The sequence below is a fragment of the Schistosoma mansoni genome (assembly GCF_000237925.1).
Source record: "Schistosoma mansoni, WGS project CABG00000000 data, supercontig 0253, strain Puerto Rico, whole genome shotgun sequence".
Taxonomy (NCBI): Eukaryota; Metazoa; Platyhelminthes; class Trematoda; order Strigeidida; family Schistosomatidae; genus Schistosoma; species Schistosoma mansoni.
This window is the reverse complement of record NW_017386116.1, coordinates 1-22,154: the sequence shown is the minus strand read 5'-3', so window position 1 is coordinate 22,154 and position 22,154 is coordinate 1. Positions and strand designations below refer to the sequence as shown.

The following is a 22,154-nucleotide window of genomic DNA, read 5'->3' as shown; positions in this document are numbered from 1 at the left end:
ACAGCTTTCTACGCAAAATACACAACATTCACTGACCGGATACTATCAGCAACAGCGTTTTATGGGAGAAGACAAACTAACTTCTAGCTAGTTAGTTATATAATATGCCTTTATGGGCCAGGGTAATCTTGCATTGGTTTTCAGGAGAACTTGACACCATCCAGACGTTCACGCAGCAACCCAAACAGTACAGCTCAATCCCGTTTAACAGGAGGGCCAGACACTGCCCAGGCTTAACCCAAGCAGTACAGCTCAATCCCACCCTATAGGACAACCAAACACTATATAGGCTTCAACGTTACAATCCGAACAGTACAGCCCAATCCTGTGGCTCAACCACTCAGGTACCAAACACCCTGGTGGACCAAGCATTAGAAGTTGCTTATTGTTATTTAAAATATTCATAAATTACTTCGGTAATACAATAAGATTTCAACTAATTACTTATTAGAATAAACATTTTTACTATGGAAGCTCATAAAAGTTAAATTTCATTAATAATATATCCCTTCTTGCATGACGTAACAAAATTATCGTATATGCATGCTAATTAAGCTTAAACTCAATTGTAAAACTTTGGTAAGTGACATCATAGACGTAGTCAAAATTTACTATGTATATACATATAATGATAAATATATTATAGTAGAGGGTAATATTACAATAACTATGAAATCAACACAATCTATTAAACTAGACTAATTTATTTATTCATTAACTAGATTTATAAGATATACTATAATTTTAATTAGGAATAATATCATTTGCAAGTACAGTTAACGCTGTCCATAATTGTCTTCCAACTTGTCCAATATAAGATGGTGGTAGAAGAAATCCATAACGACCTTCATCACATAATTCTATTGTATAAGCGTATGGGATTTTCAATTCACCAGCTACATAATCATCTGTTGCTCCAGCTGCTTCATCTGATGAACAAAAGTGGGACCAAATATAAGGATGAAAGACAAATAGGGAAAAAAAACTCTAAAATACTTGAAACTGTTTTAAAACTCATAGCTTCATAGCCAATGAAGAATAGTTTCATATAAAAAATAATATACCAAAGTTTGAAGGCATTGTATTCTTAGTTGTCACTCCAGAAAATAACGTCAGCACACACTTCAAAGAGCAATGAACCATGTTTCTACAATTGAACAAAAGTTTTTTCTGTTGACGGTAGTAATTTTTATTTGTAGACCCGCTATTTATATATTTGTTTTGATTGTTTTCATCCCTCGTCTTGATCCCTGAACTATGAAAGGTCAACAGAACAAGTTGTTAGTCACTAATGGAAACATTTTAATAGCTCACTTCTCTCTGAAGTTTGTGCTAATGATACTATGCAGACGAACAATTACAGCTTCATGAGTAAACCATTCAGCTCACACAATACAGTGTCACCTAAATCCTCAACACAAGCTTTAAATATTCCCCAACATGTAGAACCTTCCTCATTAATTTTCAAGTACTGGTCAATAAGCTGTCTTAGTCTGCATTTCGTTAACGACGTTATCGGTCGTATTTATCGTTATTGACCAAGTACATTCATTTTGATTATTCCCGATGTCATCAGTGATCACTTCATGTAGCTGTAGAAACAGATTATGTTTAGGCTTAGGTTATTGAATAACGCATTAGGCACTTGGATCAAAAGGTAATGGGTTTGAGTCCTTGTGTGAATATAAACGATAGTAAGGGAACAACCAGTCGATGAGTCCCAAACAAGACTAAACGCTTGTCCTATATTTCACTATAGGTAACCACCTAACTCTACTAAAGCTAATGGTGTTGCCTAGAATGACAATAAACAAACCATTTAGGTTAGACAGAATAGCTGGTAGTGTTTCTTGGTTTCTTAATGGATGTTTAATCAACGTGGATGTATAATGTAAACTATAAAAGTCAACAATTGTCACAGACTCTCTATGTTGACGGTTTTCAAGTTTCATTTCCGTTATTTATAATCTACACGAAACTAAAAACACCTGATTCAGTTAGAATATTATTGTTAGATTGGATAGGATACTGTAAGTTTCATACTGAATAAGCATCAATATTCTTATCTTCACTCTATTAATATATTTTTCTAACATGGCAATTCAGTAGTATAAAGACAAGCGTTGTATAAATTCAAAATATATAAAACATCATTAGATGGTTAATCGGAAGGCATAATTCACTTACATAAAAGTTCAGATGATGAACCAACTTGATAAACATAACCATGTCGATTTTGTATCATTTGCTTGACTTTTTTGCCCATTGACATCTAAAAATATTAACAACAAATATATACCAATTTCAGTAGAAAAGTGTCAAATTGAATAATTGAAAGTAATTTTAAGAACTTAGAAATGTTATAAGATTTAATTGTTCTCTATTATATGATTAAATGGCGATGCTGTTATATATACATAGTGCCCAAATTAAATTCTGTCAATCTGTAATCATTTTTAAATGTTTAGTTAATTACATTACTTGCTCCTCGACATATAGCAACAACTACTACCACAGATGTCTTTATCAACAGTCCATTTATTGTATTAACTCTGTTTCAACGTATTAGATAACGATTTACGCCTCATATTTCACACGGGTTGACACTTTAGGCATTTAACTTAAAGATCCAGTCCATATCAGTATGTACTTAAATTACTGAATGATCTGAATATAAAACTCAATCAAATACATGTCATCATTTGATATATGTGATGATTTCAGTAGTTTAAAAATCTCCAGATATTTGATGATGTTTAGCAACTAATAAATATTTGTATGCGTGAAAAGAAACCAGCTGACCACTTTGTCTTATGTGGTGTTATTCGAAATGCTTGCAGTTAGTTTGTCGTTGGTCTCTCATTTTTCACTGGTAAATCAACCTGGTTGATTAAACGATTGATTCATGTGATCAAATAAAAAAGACGTCTGATATCACAACCCAACTTTAACTTACCGAAAAATAGTGGTTATTATAAAAAATCTACAAACAGTCACTGACTTCACATCGTCTGGTTACCAACAATTATGCTACTTGAATTTTGAGTTTTCTTAGTAAAGAACACTGTGAAATAACTAGTGAAATCATTAACCTCTCAACAAAATACAAAGACAATGAATATTTCGACTAATCATTATTCAAGGTTATTTTTCTAAATCTTTTTATTCGTTCATCGTTTTACGAAAATAGCTTACTGTTGTTAATGTTCCTTATATGTACACTTGACTTGTGTAATATGATCATTATAAAGTATGGAGTAGTAAGATTCTCTCTCGCATGACTTGTATTGGCGCTGCAAAGATAAAGACTTGTGAGAACCAATGATTTTTGAAGGGGTCAAGTAAGAGACAAGTGATTAGTAAAAGTAGATTTCGATGGTAAGAGAATAACTACAAAAAACTGTTTAGTGAAAAATAGGTTTTGCTCCTCCTATCATAATTTTTCCTATACCTTACAACACAGAAGCAATAAATTCATTCTTAGAACAGTCTCATGGGTATACAGACTCCAATCTTAATGATTAACATAAACTGGAATTATTAAGACTTACTAATTTTTGGTAATAAGGTGGATAACTGTAACGGGAAAATCCGAAAGGTGTTAGTATATACTGACCAAACGAATGTAAACTCAAGTATAGAATTATTTGCTTCTGTAAAGAGTTTAACTTTTTAATAATGCTTTGTGTTTCCAATTCTGAGGCTGCTTCACTTCCACGATATGTATCACTACATGAATGGGGTGATGCCCCATTTCCCACTATAAGTTTACAAAATAAAACGTAGTAATTGGTAAAGTTTGCACTAAACTGAATACAAAATTATTTATACTTTTAAAAATGTTATTACTTGGTAGTTTCGAATGAATCAAGCATTGGATAGATTATTAATGATAGAAATAATATAAAGTCTCAGTTTTCTGCTTATTGCGACGTTATAAATATATTATTTCAATTGTTTGTGCTTTTCTTAACGTTGTATCGCAACCAAGGATCACTAGACATTTGTTTTATTTCAATATGAGACTCCTGATTAAGACACCTCAACGACAGCATTAAACTCAGGACCTTCAGGTATCGCGGAGAATCTCTAACCATCAGAACCGCTAGGTCAGAGTCCATTGATACAATATAAACTTCGATCAATTTTTGGTACAGTGCTAATACCATCTACTGCCAGTGGTGACAACTGCCTCACTACTGACATGTCTAAACTTCAATAGTCATTATTTTTCATTAGAATATCAAGAGCATCTTGAAGTAAGTAACTTGTGAGCTAACATTCTAATTTATTGGAAAATGTTTTTGGTAGATAAGTCTAATTTATAGGTAAATTTATCTAAATTAGATCATATTTCGGTTACTACTCAAAACTAGAGAGCATGGGATATGATTGATCATTTTTGCAAATTCACAAATCTGAACGAAATAACTCTTAAGTGTTCTTTGATTCTCAGTGCTATTCCAGATGAGAACAGTATGTGATAAATACTAGCAATAAATTAAATTGATGCTCAAATTGTTTTACATTTATTTATTTATTTTTGTAATCGATATAAAATTGCTTGTGTTAATCAAGTTTCAACAAATTGGCTCAACATCACGACAAGAACATTTCCAAAATAAACCTCATTTTAATAAAAACGTTTCTTGATAACCTCAAATGGATACAATCTACGTAGCATATTCAGACAAATGTTTAATAGAATTCGTATTTCTGTGAGACTGATCGAAAGTTTACCTCACTTTTTTCTTTCTAACTAATTTGCAATCTATATGATCTTTATGTAAGCAGGAATCAATTGTATTCAACATGAAACAATCATCACCACATTAACACCGCTGGATGCCGGCTCAGTGGTTTATCGGTTAAGTGCTCTGGTGCGAGACTGGTAGGTCCAGGGTTCGAATCCCGCGAGGTGGGGTCGTGGGTGCGCACTGCTGAAGAGTCCCACAATAAAAAGAAACGGCCGTCCAGTGCTTTCAGGTTTTCCATGGTGGTCTAGCTTCAATTGACTCATCATCTTAACTATATAAAATGAAACAACCAGTCTGTTATGTTGTTTTATTGTTTTTCCGTAGTTTAAACATTCACACTCTCACTAAGGAATTCATAAAATCTTATTTCAATTTATGTGTGTGAAAGTCATTTTTTTGCTCCACATGAAAACTAAATTACTATAGGATAATTTATTTAGTAAAATATAACATGAAACCTACCACCCCATTTAAATGGGAAATTTCGATTTAAGTCTATTCCGATGCATAATTCACCTTCTGTTTGAGCTCGATTTTTACGCCATAGACGATACTGTAATTAAAAGGAAATTTAAACAGTTTTGTGATTATTTTAAGACTTATGATATGATCTACGAATCCAGTACATCAAAATTCTATATTTGATTAATATAGTTGTTTGAAATTTACTAATGACCTATTGAATAACAAAGTTAATTTACAGCATAATAAACTATACAAACAATAAAACTTATGCTATTCCAATGATATGGAATTAGAAATTCAAATGAACAAAAGTAAACAAAAACCAAACGGTACTAGTTATTCAAAAATAAATGTACAATGAAATTTACAAAAGAATCATCTGAATATCTTTCCCATTGCTTTTAATACTTTTTTTCCAGTTAATAGGAAAAAACTTTCATAACAAATACACCTCATAATTCGATTCCTTTTTTGAATAGGAGAATGTTTTGATAAAGGATTTCTTGATATATAAGGATAATGAGTACGACTGAATGAAAACTTAAATTATGATAGAATTATACTTCATCCACTTTGGAAAGGAATATTTCCACAGTTCTCTACAAAATATTTGATATCAATAGTCTACGTATGTATTAATGGATATGGAATACACTATATCTGTAATTTGTAAATGTTGATTTATGCAAAGAGCTGAATTGTGACTCAGTAACTGATCAACATTTTGCAGTCTGTAAAATCTATAGGTACAGTGTTCAACCAATGGCAACATTAAAGGTTCACGGTACTCATGTGTTATATGGTAAACTGATACAGCCTTTCTATTCCTGCTACTTTTCAACAATTCTCTGACTGATACCTTTTTTTAATGAAACACTTTTTTCAAAAGCTATTATTTTAACGGTCACTCAGTAAATGAATGAAATGTTGAATTCCTTATCGTATTCTTTAAAAAATAATTTAAAAATATACCTTTGTTCTTGTATACTCATATCCATCTGGATTCACTACAGGAACTATGAAGAATTGAAAATGTTTTAAAAGTGTTTGTCCTGATGGTCGCATAAGCTAAAAATTAAAAATACATTCATTTGTAAAGTTAAACTACAAATTTAGTTACAGTTTAAATCATGAACTAATCCTGCCAGATAGTCGTTAAAAAACAGGAAGCACTGAACAGTTATTTCAGCCCAATATGGGACTCTTCAGCTATGCACATTCGCGTTTCCAGAACAATGGATCAACCTAGGTTCTCCGGTAACGAGCATGAACGCGTAATCTGTGAGCCGGGGTTCAGTTATGTACAAGTCTAGGTCCATTCAATTTGTAATATTTTGAGACCATCTCATTATCTTCACTGTAAAACTGTCTTACATAAGTGATTGCTGAGCTACGCTGGTCACAGCTTCTTACTAGCACTCCAAGAATTACATCTTGATGCTGAACATTAGAGTGCATTTGATAATTACCCGTATAACGGTTGTGGAAATCACTTAAGGTAATTGAGATTATGAACCGTTTAAGGAATTTAATATCACTCAGTAACCTCCACAAATCTCCTACTGATATATGTTCAGTAGTAAATGAAATACTTTGTCAAAATGCCACTTACGGTTTTTCTCAAATATATTTGAAACAGGTTTAATTTAAGCTGAGCAGTTACAGTTTTTAAAACTTTTTGTTGAATATTGGATTGTGAATACCATTTATCGCATGATTATTTTTTGTATATTTTTAATAAAGGTTTTTTCATAGCAATCTAAAATGTTTTCAATCCCGTTTCGTCCAATAAGATTATTCGTTTCAAAATGGTAATAATTGGTTATTCATTACAGAAAGTTGATATAAAACGTAAATATTTCTCGACTGATTACCTTTTCTCCAAATTGTGGACATGTGCAACGCACAAAGAAGAGGAAATTGCTTCAATAAACTCGGAAGAATTTAGTGACAGAGACAACAATACAGACGGAGATGCCCATGACAACGGAATGTGTGACTATGCACTCATGCTCAGTCACTAAGTAAAACTGCTGTTGTAGGCGCTTGGATATTTTGTTGCTGCTATGCAATATTTCATTCGTTTTGTGGCTGAAACCCACAACCACAATTCCATAGATTCCACTGTCTCATGTGTGGAGCGATAACTGAAGTATAATGGTGTCGTTTTTCAGGAAAAACGGAAATGTGAAGAGACAGAGTAAAACTCTTTTCAAGGCTACTCACAATTTGGTTTAATTTTTTTATATTTTATTCCTTACAAATTGTGTCAATAAATTTATGTCAGTCACATTTCATATACATTCGGCCGTCATTGTGTTTAACGTTAATTATCTGCGAACTAGTTTAACAGTTCTATCCGATGCGTTCCGTATTATTTCAGTAAGAAATTCATTAGATCGTATGTTCTTCACCTTAGATTTTCACCACCCAAGATAGGTGATTTCACTCACCACGAGAAGACCATTCTAATCAGACAATATTTTTTCCTTAAATCAGTATGATAATTGCTCATAACAATATTCGTTTTATTTTCAGTGTAATAGTTTGCTCAACATTAAACTGGTTTCATTTTGACATGAACTATGATCAGGATGACAAAGTATTTGATTTTGTTGTAATTTCGTACATATAGCCCTTTTTCTAATTAATATTCAAATAGGTGTACTAATCAACATATAAATAAGAGTATTTTAGACTGGCGTCATCGTGTTTCCGAGTCAATAAATCTTCACTTGTATGAGTCTTTTGTGTTCCTACTTCGTGTCATGGGAATAGCAGTAGTTCCTCAGTTTTTCAAGTATAAGTAATCGGCACCGCAGATATGAAGTAATACCGTCGAGGTTTTCATGAAATATTCATGAAATAATACAAAAATATGAATCTACTGGAAGCCTTAAAATATCTAAATTACTGTTTTGTTGTTAACAAACTGAATGGTAATATTTCAATTGTATAACAGTTGTAACTGTGAATATTAACCATTGTTAACTTTGCCAAAAAGGTTACCCTATAAATTACACAAAAATGCATTAAAAATATTATTTTAACAGGTGTATTGTTTCATGTTACCTGTTTTAGGATGAGGAACAATGAGTTAATTATACACAATATATTCAAATGCTTCTCTATTGAATTATTCTGTTAATGTATTATTTTATAACATTTATTTTAACAATCAATGTTAAATGTTATATAACTGAAATATTACCATTCAGTTTGTTGACAGCATTTATTTTAACGACAGCCCCCAAATGCCCTTGTACGTCCGAGCGTGGGGAGAGTCAGCTCTCTCCCTCAAAATGCTCTCACATGACCACATGCATACAACCACTGCCAGGAAAGTCCTACTCATTGCCTTCTTGAGTCACCGGTGTTGTTTACCAAATTAACAGGACGAAAATTGAATGTCCTTCGTCTTAACCGGTTTGGTGGACGCGGGAAGTCCACCTGGTGGAGTTGGAAAACCGTAATTCCAGACCGACGGTGTACATAATCTCCAGGGTCCTAAGAAACAAATGACGTATGAACCAATTATTGATCACCGGTTACCATGTGAATTCATCTCCTGACATTTCTCCACTTCCTTGTGAACCAGACCTTTAGGTCATAGGCTCGGAATGTGGCTCCCTAAGAAAACTACCTGCTTTAGTTTGGGCGTCCGGGCAATATCTCAACCCACACACGAATTGAATGATTTATAAGACGCATATCTACTTGGTGCCTCCTTGTACCAATGTGTATTTATTCAAATAAATATTTTAACAATAAATTTAAATTTACTCATCATTATTAGGAAACGAAATTCAACAATTACCTTATTTATTATACTTAATGCTGTTGCTGGTGCAATCCATTCTCTTGCATGAATACCGGCATCGATCCAGATTATTGGTCTTGTCGAATCTGATGATATCTTAACAATAATTAATATATATTATCGATTTATTACAAATGTAATAAATTATCATGTTTTTACTGCTAATGAAAGTAAAACCTTCATGTTTTTCGGAAGTGGTTTTATAGAGATAGGTTTAATGTGTAGGAAGTGCCAACCGTCTCTCGAATGACCGGACATAAGATCCTCTCGTCTCAAAACGAATGCTACGTCATTAGAACTATGACTTCGCAAGAACTGAAGGTCCTGAATTCGATCCGCAGTAAGTTCGTATGTGTCCACAGCCGATAATTTCGATACAAAAGAGCTGTCCAATGCCCTATAGTCTTTTTAATAGCACCTCAAATGAGATTGGTCTTCGGTGAATACCGTTGCGATAAATGCTACTCACAAGGTTGCTCATACGTTGTATTGAGCGGGACGTGACCTCGATGCTGTCACAATCATCAGAGGGAGAGAAAAGTTTCTGTGCATCAAAAAGCACGGCGTAGGTAAAGTACTTGAAGACCAGATGAGAAAACGGTTCACACTGCAAAATAAACCGCAAGATGTAAATGAACATCCAAACGCTCTGTACACGTGTTCGATAAATATTCTGTTCATTGGCTGGAGTTAAGCTATCACCAAAAATGACATGTTATAGCGACTAGGATATTCCCACTAAGTCAAACAATTATCTTAATGTTATGGGAAGATTTAAACCACCCAATCGCGTCATTGACAAGCGGGTAAAATCCAAGAGTGACAACCAGTTATAACTCGGAACAGCTAGTTATGTTTAGTTTCAAGCTAAACTACTCAATAAACGAAACCTCACCGTTTGGACTACCTTGACATTGTAAAAGCGCTTAGATATTGTGATGACCGAATCTCGTTATATTTGCCGGAACACCCGTTCCTATAGATCTTAACACAGTAGGTAAGTTGACTGGCGACGTCTAACATTATGGGCGGCAAAGTACTGGTCCTAGGGCAAAGTTTTTCTGCCGAATTTATAGGGTTTGACTACAGTCGGGTATTTTCTTCAGACATCCACAATCCATAGAGGTCCTGCCTCCTCACAATCGATGGAGAACTTACAAGATATTGATTCTGAGCATAGCAAACCTCACTTATAGTCGGAAGTCAGTCCCTGAAGATACTGAAACTAGTTAAAAAAGGTCTCATACGACCGACGTCAGACAGTTGTCCCTTCAAATTTGTGACCATGCTCCCAAGTCTCTAAGAACACTACTAATTCAGTTTCTTCCACACTATGGGTTACCGAGCATTATTGACCATCGTTGTATCTCTAACAACATACAAGATCACCTTGTTCATAGTTTAGTTTAGTATTTTGTGTACAAGAACTTCATTTCATCAGACAAAAGACCTACTGTTCTGGTCAGTGATTTTGTTTTCAACATCAACTCGCACGAGGGTATTCGTCGATAATCCAGTCTTGTAAGTTGTCATCACATCACGCTACTCCATTTGTTTATCGACCGATATCGGATTCATTTTTTTTTATTAATTAACCAATTTCCTGCATTACAAAACATATATAACAGATCTACAGTTTTGGAATTCCTCAGTGGTATGTAATTAGGATCCGTCACACCTGAATTTTGAAATTTTATTGCGTTAAAAGATGTTCTAAATACTTTTAAGTGTAAACTAACTCTAAAAAATTTTACAACACTCACCATAACTCCCTTCATTGGTCGACCTTCGGCTGTATAACCAAAATCTTCTACCTTCATATGTGAGCGCATTTGACTTAACTGGTCTAAATACTGAACAATCTGTCAAACGTACAATGAAACGTTTTATGAATTTATTTCCTAGAACGGAAGTTAGTTCACTAATCACATACACCATTTGTGACTGATACAAACCACTGAATTATCCATAAACAACAGCCTACTTCAAAATTTGCTAATTGTAATACAACAATAGTAAAAGTAAGTAAGGTGCGATTATCACCGACAAGCAGAAATTGAATTACTATGTAGTTGTAGATAGTCAACAGAAAATTCCAGACCTAGGTTTCGTACTAGTTAGCACACGTTAGTAATAAATACCTTTGATATTGTAGGGATTAATGCTTCGTTTGTGATCAGAACCCCTGTCATCCAGTTCCACAGTCCGAAGTATTATCACTGAGCTACTGACCTCCTGTTGGACTAGAATTGATCACTGAGTATTAGCCAATATCATATTTATCTAGTCCTTCAGTACTGACTAAAGTCTATTTAATCACTAGTGGCCACAGTGAAATTTAGTCTCTGGGATGCGGTCAGGAGTAAGGAGGATAAAACAAACATGACACTTAACAGTTGTCGAAACTTAGTTACATGACGGATACTAACAGATCGAAAATTCCATATATATTTCACAAGTCATACTAATCCATTAAGTTCTAAATTTACGTATGGCATCAAAATAGGAAACGAGATGTAACACGTTGCTAAACATAACCCAAAACTATGAACCTGCCGTTATGAAGTGTTGGTAAAACGTCTGAATGATTGAACACTTGTGACACGTGATTCAGATATAAGTTCTTGTATGATAACTATAAATATAACAATCCTATAAGCAAAGTAGTATCGATTTCAGATCATTTTGATGGATTTATTATCTACCACTCTCATAAGGAAGTAACAGCTGCAATAGAAAAATGGCTTTATCTAAGTTTAAGGAACTTTTAAAAAAGAACGAAATCGACTATTCCGTTTTTAGCGAATTTAAGACATAGGGATCCTGGTTACCTTACTGGTATGGCTTACCCATGATACACAAATCAGAAATCTTAACGACACCAATATTATTGATGGTCAGGTCATCTCTTCATAAATTTTCCTACTGGTTAGTGAAAAATGAACACTCTAGAACAGAATCGAATTCTCACAAAATCTAGAAATTTCAGGTGCCTTTAATAGATTCATGGTACCATTCGACTTCTCTACATTTTACACAACGATCTTGTTGGCAGAAACTTTTGAAATAATAAGTTCATACCTTAACATTCTTCTTATATATGTATATAATTTCTAATAGCAATAATTGTAATTACAAGTAGATGACCAATTTAATGATTATAAATATCAATAATTACCTCATTAAATGATTTGTAATATGGTCTATTACGTCCTGTTCTTAAATAACTGGATACTCTTCTTAAATGATTCTCACGCTTTTCATCAAGTATTGCTCTGAAATATGTATTTCCTCGTTAGTATAAGTTCAAAACAATTTTACAGAAAATTTAATGATTATCAGTATAAGGGTTTCTGAAATTTATTGAATGTTGTTGAGGTCAAGAATCAATGTAAGTTAGACTACGATTGAAAATCAGGAAACGTTGAACAGCTGTTTTGTTCTAGTACGTTACTCCTACACAGTTTGTATCTATGACCTACTGAGTAGACAACCCATGACCTTCAAGTTTCACAATGAAAGTTTAACTTTTTAGACTAACGAATAAGCATACAGTGATCTATATGTTTAACATCAATTAATTCGCGATACTTCACTTCCATCGTGCATTGTCTTTAGTGGGCATATAGCAACCATCCTACAATCAATTTCAATTCTAGCCAATTTTGGTTAAGCCCTTTTTATAACTTACTTAACAGACATCGTTATTTGGATAGTAACAATTTGCATATATCTTTGCTCTGTTATACCACTAGAGCACATGACGCTCTATCCAAAATGTTGACTACTTAAATATCACTCGATGACTCATACTCCTCACCCTTATATGTATGCACGCAAATATTATTATCAGCCTTTGTTTTGCTTTGCTGTGCCCTTATTAAATTTGACTATAAATTGCCTATGTAATTGCTTGCTATTCGCTCGCTTGCGCCTCGTTCGCTTCCTTTGCTTATTCGCCTGTTCACTCGCTCGCTTGCCGCTCACTCGCTCGTTCATATTCGCTCAGATGTTGTTAGCTTTCTAACCTGAGTTATTCGACAATAAACTGCAGTCGCTGCTATCCTTTGTCTTCTGATTTTACGCACCGTTGAGATTAGAATTATAACGGTTATCGAAGTAAACGATTAACGAATCGCGGCACTACAGGTACCTATTTTGAATTCGATACAGTCTAGTACGTCTAAATTTTCAAAATTTGTTTAACTTAGGTTGATTAGTGATTTCTTGAAAATCAGATAAGCTGTGCTTGGATTTATTTGGGAATGTTTTTGCGGACAACTTTTAGGCAATAGAAAGATAAAAGCGTAGGTTTATTGCACTGATATTCAATCAAAGCGGTTGAGAAGTATTGACGTCATTCACTTTTATTACTAAAGTTATAAAAAGTTGATCAATGAATTTATTTGTTTACAAACATTTGACTAGCATCTCTCGAATAATAATAAGTTGAAACGTTTTCCCCCATCGATCTAATTTACCCAAATGTGAAGTAGTGTACATAGATAGATATGATGTGATTGGTACTTGTTTACGCAACCACAGCTAATACGTAGTGGCCAGACTTGGATATCATGGTGACTCAACTTAGTTATATTGAACACTTGTTCCTTTAGGTTCTGATCTGATGGGTGTGTCAGTTGCAGAGAAGTAAGGCTTTAGACATCAAGCTCGAGTTGCAAAAATGACATCGGAATGCTCATTGTACTGAGATATTACAGTGATGTATTCTCCCTTCCATTCAAGAACAATGAATCTATCCTTGTTCACAATGAAATACCCATTTCTTTTTTGAACAACACTTTCCGTTTAGCTCGATTTTCATTTACATTTTAAGTGACCAATTCAAATATAATCACGTAGATAAAGACTTAAAGCTCTACTTATAATAGTAAGTGATCAAATAATCTTTAAAAAAACTATATTGCACCCAACTTCAATATTAACCAAGGTTTTATTAAAGAGAAAAATAATTATTAGTAAGGGATGTGAACTGCTGAGTCCCATATTATGGTGACAAGGGCTTCCAGTTCTTTCACATTTCCAATGATGGTCTAAATTAGATCGGTTCATGATTAAAATGAAAGAAATATGATTATTTCGCAAGACAATACTTGGTACAACCAACCTACTTTTGTAAATTGCTAACAGTTATTTCATAAGAAGTATTCCATTGATGTAAGTAGTTTGTAAGATTTTCAAATCCTACAGGAGATACTGATATGTACATTGAGTTATTATTATGTCTTGGAAACGACCATATATCATAATTCTCCTATATAAGGGAAAATAACAAAAAAGAATGATTAGGAACTAAATATAGTTTTAAATTTTATAATTTGCATCACTGACTGGTCTTAGTTAGCCAACCATTGAAAATTAGGAAGAATGACTCTGTCTTTTTGTCATCGTGTGGAACTATTGAGTAGTATGTATCTTTAATAATAACATGGGTCGAAAGCAAGGACCTCAGGTTTCGAGATAAGCCTGCTTCCAATGGTTTGAACATCTAAATTCAAACAACTAACAAGATTGTTTTTGTAAATTTAGGCAACATATTAGTTAACATTTCGACATTATTTTGGCAAATTGTTTAACACCCGAGTATATATAGTTAATCTGAAAATTATTAGGTTATAAACAAGTTAACTTATATGAAACATTTACAGCTGATTGATTACTGAATAGTGAGTGATGCCATGTTTGTCTAATCATCTAATGCCGATTGAATTTTACCAATCAAGTTATATTGTAACCACTAGTGTTAACATTACATGCGATATAGTGGAACGTTAGGTGATTGATGGGTGTTAGTAGTAAAAGCTGGTCCACACCAATTTCATACTACTTGGTATACGTCAGCAAGGTGTTCTTATAATCTTGCTGATGGTTGCTCAATAGCGATAAACCTAAGTACAGGATTTCCTGTTGGCTGCCTCAGACTGCTTAATATGAAATATTTATTTCACTTTTCCAGTATATTATTGTTTTCTAATATAAAAATGTAGAATTCAAATGCTAGAATGTTCAAATGCTACTACTACTACTACTATGATCATTACATCAAACTGTGCCTTCTGATATTTTATTTCCGTTTCACATATACAATAATTAAACACAACTGAGATAGTTGTTTAAATTAACCAAACTTAAATGTATACTACGAGAACATTCTGAATTGTTAAGTCAGCATGTATCTTATTTGCCGGTTTCTCATTAAGTTAGTTACGACGTACAGTTATTAAATGGAAAACTCGTAGAAACAAAGACTCACTGATAGGTAGCTTCGTCCTGTTGTTGTTCAGGATTCATATGTTTCAATATTTTTAATGTCTAGATTACTTTATCGAAGGATCCGTATCAATTGTGAAAACGCTTATAGCTAGAAAACAGTGGTCAGTTATTTCATCCTAAAGTGAAACAGTTCAGACATGCACTAAGAACACCCTACTTCGGATTCGCACTAGGCTTTTTAAAATGCACAGAGATCAGCTAATCTCTAAATCGCTGATTTGAAATCCAATGGTGTAAGTATTACGCATAGAACAAAATGATAGACGTTTCTAATTATGGATCTTTGGGAGGGTCATGGGTGACTCCTGTCGACGGTACGTGGATATCAAGGACACACATTATAAAGGCAGTTATTGTAGTGTTTCCATTCACTGATATTCAGCGTATTATTAATTTATCACTAGTTCAGTTTCTTGAAATTGAAATGAATTATCAAATATCGATTTCACTAAACGTATGACTGGCCATGAAACAAAATAACAGGAAATTAAATTGACAAAATGAATAGAGAAGTAGTTGAAATAATTGTTTCAGCAATGATAATGAGGGAGACTAAACACGTAAAGTACGGTTAAAAAAGGCAAGACGATCAACAGTCATAGACTTCATGAATTTATGACGTTTTTTGTCTATTCCTATTTTTTTCTAATCAACGTCTACACAAGCGAAAATCATCCAGCGAGGTATGGGACACTTGTACATCCATATGGATAACTTGATGATACTCCGACAGAACATGAATAAACGCGACAACTGAGAATGTCTACTATTTTATGAATACATTTCATACTAATCATCGATAGTCCGATCAAAAAGCCTTCATCAATTGATCGGCCTTCACCTTGATCTAAAATATTCAATGTACTGATTCATCAATGTTGTTTACGATTGTGTACATAATGACTACTTGGCTAATTAAAACTGGACAATAAAATTTATTGATCAGCATTTCAAATAAATTTGGTGTAAAACTATCGTAGTTTATAGGTATGATTATGTTGTTACAAAAAGTGATAAAATAACTATAGATCCTTGATTTCTATCGTTTACAAATTGGTTATCATGAAAATTGTATTATCATTGAAATGAAATCGATAAGGAACCTACCGGTTCGTTAAGATTTAGATTAATAATTGTATTTATTATTTGAGGATCTGAAATTCTCATTCGTAACACTTTGTAACTGTCAAAACAAATTTTTAAAAAATCAATATAAGAAAGGATTATGGTCATGAAAAATGTAAAAAATAAAGAAAAAATTATATTACTAAAATACAGAATACTTATATTGTTTGTATGAACTAATAGTTGTTTTGTACTTGATGGCTCTTTGATCGCCAATTCTAAATAAAATACATTCATTTGTGCTCACCTAGTTCTACTTGTTGTAAATTGCACTGTTTCGGGAATTCCTAGTTCGTATAATAATTCGAATACTTCTAATTATTTCAATACTATTTATAGAATTAAAAACTTAGAATAACTTTGGAATAAAACACAACGATATGATTATACCACTTAGATAAAGAATGAATACCTTCAGGGTATTTTTCATAAGGTCATTATAATTTCAACAAACTTGAAAATTTCACCATTTCAACCATTTCGGACACTTGTAATTAAGAAGTATCTCTTTACATTCAAACCAATATTGATCAGTTTTAAACAAAAGGATTCTTATTCAGTACAAATCACAGAAAAATAAAAAGGTAGAGAAATAATGTTGAATAATGAAAGCGTTTGAGCGATAAATAGAACACCAACTATATCATTAAACTATACTTGAAGAATTGTTGATTATAAAGTGAGGAGAATACCTTATTAGCTAACATTTTGAAGAGATTATTCTATTTGTAATATAAAACAAACTCTCAACAGTTAGTGATTTCTTCACCTGTCTATAGTCATTATTGTGTGTGTATTTATTTTATTAACAGTAAGATATACCTGAATAACCATAATGGCTGATTATGAAAATACCGGTGATTTACTCAAAATTTTAAATATAATTTAATAGCCTATTGTTAAGGTTAAAAGTAAGAAACTGTGTTCAGTTTATTTATTTATTTTTATGTAAACAAGCGAGTTTATGTATAGATGATAACTAAAGTTCATTTTATGAAATATATAAGAAAGATAATTGGCCTTAGTTTAACAATAGATTGAAAAAAATTTGCACCATTCCATAAACATATAGCCTAATTCATTATTATTATTATGGACAAAAATAATGTATTCATTGTACTCGGATAATATATCATTATTAATATCTCATTTTAGTGGGATAATTATATACCTTTTTTAGCATAACAATAATTGCGATTTTTAGATAAGAAGCAACTAGAGGTAGACAGAGTCTGTAACCAATCATCTTGTCATCTCAAAAACATAAATAATGTTGTCGGTATAATTTCATTTAATTACTTTGTATCATCATATTTCGTACCAAACATCATGACGGAAAAAATCAATAATCAGAGTAAATGAGACGGGGGACTGCACTTACAATTTTTTCAGAATGTTTCTGATTATAGTAAAAAATGTTTTACATTTTATACAACATTATTTATCCAATAAAATTGAAGGCTTCTTTCAGTCAGTATATTTCGAGTTTTGCTCCATATTATAGTTTCCCGAAATTCATGTTAAATTACAATAATAGGAAAATATGATGGAAACCCATAAAAACATTCATGTGGTATGAGTTGAAAAACTTATAGGAAGATTTAATGTACATTTTTTCATAGTTTACATTAAGACAGTAAGACACACTTTCTAAAGTACAACAATTTGACCATCATTATATTGAGATTTTCAATTCATTATTTTAACTTCAATTTAAAGCTTCTTTCATAATTTCTTTCAATTAGTAGTTAATGCTTTTTACAATGTATTTCATTCTCGAGTTTCATCGAAATTACTGATTTCTGCTGATAGTAATAAACTATTTTAAAGTAATTGTATTATTTCTTGTGTATTAATAAGTTTAAGTAAGAAAAGGCTAAGTATAGTTTACTTATGTATAGTTAACTATTTTTAAATGTGAACTAGTTAGAAGATTACACGTTTATTCCGCTTTATGGTAATTAATCATCTGAATATGTTTAATCAACCAGCTTGACCCTATGGAATGTTACTACTCAGTCGTGCATGATTCATCAATCAGTGTTTTTTCTCAAATTTTTAGTTGAAATAAGCTGATAAATTCTCAAAAATTATTTATCAGGATTATTTTTCGTTGTTCGGCGAAATTCAACAAAGTAATCCTACTTCTGTTGGATATACTTAAACTTTATTCATGTTTTGGACTACAATCTTGGGGTTAAACCATTGAAATCATTAAATTAACTAATTTGGCCTATAGGGTTAGAGTTAGGATTGTGGATGCGTACTGCTGAGGGTTCCTATACTGAGACGAAACAGCCGTCCAATGCTTCCAGGTTTCCCATGTTGATCTAGCTTTAATTGACTCATGAATTCTACTATTAAATGTGATCTGTTTAAAATAGTCTGTTAGTCATCTCCAAAATGCTTACTACCGTGAAATATGATGACTCATATCCGACTAACATATTCACTAAGTTTTGTTTATGATGAAATTATTTCTAACCCATTGATAAATTATCACCATAACTTTTTAAAAGTTGATGATCACCACCGACATATTTAGCCATAAAGAGTACTAATAGACATTTTAAGTTTTGCAAACTCTTGGCAGGTGTTATCGTATCAGATACTAACCATCCGCTTCATTCATATCTTTCTCCTTGTATATCTTTTGGTGGAACGAGACGTAAATACATTAAAATCCATACACGCAAGCAAATCTATAAAAGTTCTGTAATACCTTACCTAGCAAACTTACTTTGTGACGAACAGGCTGTTAAAATTGACCTAGTAAATAACCTGTGTTCTTAAGCATGTCTCATATTCGATAATTTGTATAAACTCAGATTTTCTTAAACCTTTTTGTTTATTACTCTTCTGTTTTTTTTTGGTTTTTGTTTTTTAGTTTGCTTTTTTTTGGTAAAAAACTTGTTGAAATAACTCGTGCTGAGAATTCTATATTGTACCAGATTATTATATTGGATAAAGCCATTAATAATAGTATTAAGAATAATAATAATAATATATCAACGTGGATTTCGTTGTATTGAACTGCCTTTCAGGAAGTCAGTTATGATCAGAATAGCTTAACGGTAAGGTCTCACACTGTGAAACTTGACGACACAAGATAGAATCCACCAGAGAGTATCACTTTCCTCAAGATTACAGGTGCACCTGGCTAATGAGTGTCAAATACCATGAAACCAAGGTCACCTGGTTTCCTATCGCCTACCTCTAACTATCACCGTATATTATAAATTAATGCTTACTTTAATACATGTTCACAAATTTAATTATTTGTCCACTTCCTGAATTCACCTAATTACATTATCTCTAAATTTTCCAAGGTTACTTACTTTTTTGCCGATGGTGAATTCAATGAGTGTTTTTTATTCAGTTAAGCAAATAAAGGTTTGATGGCTGATAAATATATTTCATTTTATAAAATGAACCAACGTTGAGTTATCGTTATCATGTTGTTTATACCGTCGATGGAAAGTATTCAAACCTTTGGCAGGTTAGCTAAGGTTTTTCTAAAAGTAGGAATTGTTCATTAAAATAAACATATATTATGAATGACTATTTTCAGGTAGCTTTATTATGTTCAAGTACAGAATTAGTTTCCTTCACAATGTATTACATCAAAATGATCCAATCTTAATACATTTTTCACAATTTATTGGTGGTAGTCAATGTATGGTGATATGATTGTTTTGTGTTGCACATAACAATAAAAGTCTCAAAGTTGTATAGTAGATTCCATTGTTAGACACTAACAAATGTGATTTTTTTATAATTAACATAATTTTACCAAGAGATATCTCATTAAACATGAAAGTAACATACCTAGTCAGCTTAGGCAACTTACTTATAATAATGAACATGTGATGCGGTAATAGTATTAATTAAGATTATTTCAATTGATGAAAGTAACAGTATTATTCCAGAAATGGAAACATTCAATATTAAAAAGATTTTCATTGTATGCTATCTTGTATATTAATTCCCATTTGTAAAAAAACTACTAACATGACATGATCATTATGCCACCAAGTTCTATGTGTTCAGTGGTAGTTTGACGGTATTCAATATAAACAGTTTCATTTTTATTCTCATATGTTATATCAGCATTCCGATATCATGATTTCACCACACGTGATGTAATATTGAACGCATGATGACAGATGAACTGTTAGGTAAATAAGGGAACAAAGCTTTGAATATCAATTTCGGATCTATGTACGAATAATTAGGTGAAAAGATAGATAGATGTACATATATATAGACAAGAATTTAAGTTGAATTACACATATATGACCTGATAAATTCAGTAATATATGGATAACAGATATAAATGTATTCAAATGTGTATAAATTATAAATTGAAAGTCTGTCGAATTTATTAATTTTCATGAAACTGAGTTATTGATTGGAACTTAACTAGTAAACAGTGATAGCTAACGTACATACACAGTTATAAATTATATAATTAATTAATTAAAGCTTAAAACACCTCTATAATGATTTATAATGTAACATAACCGTAGGATTGTAATTTACGATATAAATTTTCTAGTCATGTCATAAATATTTGACGCGAATATAGTACCACAGAATATAGAAAATTCAGGATACGCAGTTTAAACAATCGAAATAAATTATGAGACATATAATTCGATATCGATGGCGCATAATGTACACATTCAATATTATGTGAAAACAAAAGCCATAAAATGTTAGGGTGAAGGTCAGTATACGGTTAGGTTTAGGGGTAAGGGGTTAGGGTTAGGGATTACGGTTAGAGTTAGGGTTAGGGTTAGTGCTTAGGGTTAGGCTTAGGGTTAGGCTCAGGGTTTAGCGTTAGGCTTAGGGTTAGGGTTAGGGTCAGGGTTAGGGCTCGGGTTCGGGGTGGCGGTTAGGGTTAGGGTTAGGGTTAGGGTTAGGGTTAGGGTTAGGCTTAGGGTTAGGGTTAGGGTTAGGGTTTAGGGTTAGGGTTAGGGTTAGGGTTAGGGTTAGGGTTAGGGTTAGGGTTAGGGTTAGGGTTAGGGTTAGGGTTAGGGTTAGGGTTAGGGTTAGGGTTAGGGTTAGGGTTAGGGTTAGGGTTAGGGTTAGGGTTAGGGTTAGGGTTAGGGTTAGGGTTAGGGTTAGGGTTAGGGTTAGGGTTAGGGTTAGGGTTAGGGTTAGGGTTAGGGTTAGGGTTAGGGTTAGGGTTAGGGTTAGGGTTAGGGTTAGGGTTAGGGTTAGGGTTAGGGTTAGGGTTAGGGTTAGGGTTAGGTTAGGGTTAGGGTTAGGGTTAGGGTTAGGGTTAGGGTTAGGGTTAGGGTTAGGGTTAGGGTTAGGGTTAGGGTTAGGGTTAGGGTTTAGGGTTAGGGTTAGGGTTAGGGTTAGGGTTAGGGTTAGGGTTAGGGTTAGGGTTAGGGTTAGGGTTAGGGTTAGGGTTAGGGTTAGGGTTAGGGTTAGGGTTAGGGTTAGGGTTAGGGCCCGCTGGGAAACAACAGCAAATCATACGACCACCAGCTTGAGGAGCTGGAAATTGACCTTGCATTGGAGGAAATTGAGGAGGTGCTTGAGGTACTGAGAGTGGTGGAGCGGGTTGCAATTGAATTTCCGGTTGAGGAATACTAACTGGAGCAGGAACGAAGCTTGGTTGAGGTGGTTGAACACTAAATGATGGTTGAGCCGGCAATGGAGCTAGTGAAACGAGACTGGAA

At 33.1% G+C, this 22,154-nt stretch overlaps 1 protein-coding gene across 1 annotated transcript; it reads right to left on the bottom strand.

The window, feature by feature from the left end:
- Positions 1-684: 684 nt before the first annotated feature.
- Smp_088270 (subfamily M14A unassigned peptidase (M14 family)) lies at positions 685-20,424 on the bottom strand (the record flags this gene model as incomplete). The annotated part of the gene is made up of 11 exons (XM_018792530.1): positions 685-929; positions 2,188-2,272; positions 3,552-3,760; positions 5,220-5,310; positions 6,195-6,290; positions 9,040-9,138; positions 10,806-10,904; positions 12,221-12,317; positions 14,175-14,317; positions 16,444-16,519; positions 20,312-20,424. 11 exons carry the CDS (start codon positions 20,422-20,424, stop codon positions 745-747), a joined length of 1,293 nt encoding a protein of 430 aa, XP_018644380.1. The 3' UTR covers positions 685-744.
- Positions 20,425-22,154: the final 1,730 nt, after the last annotated feature.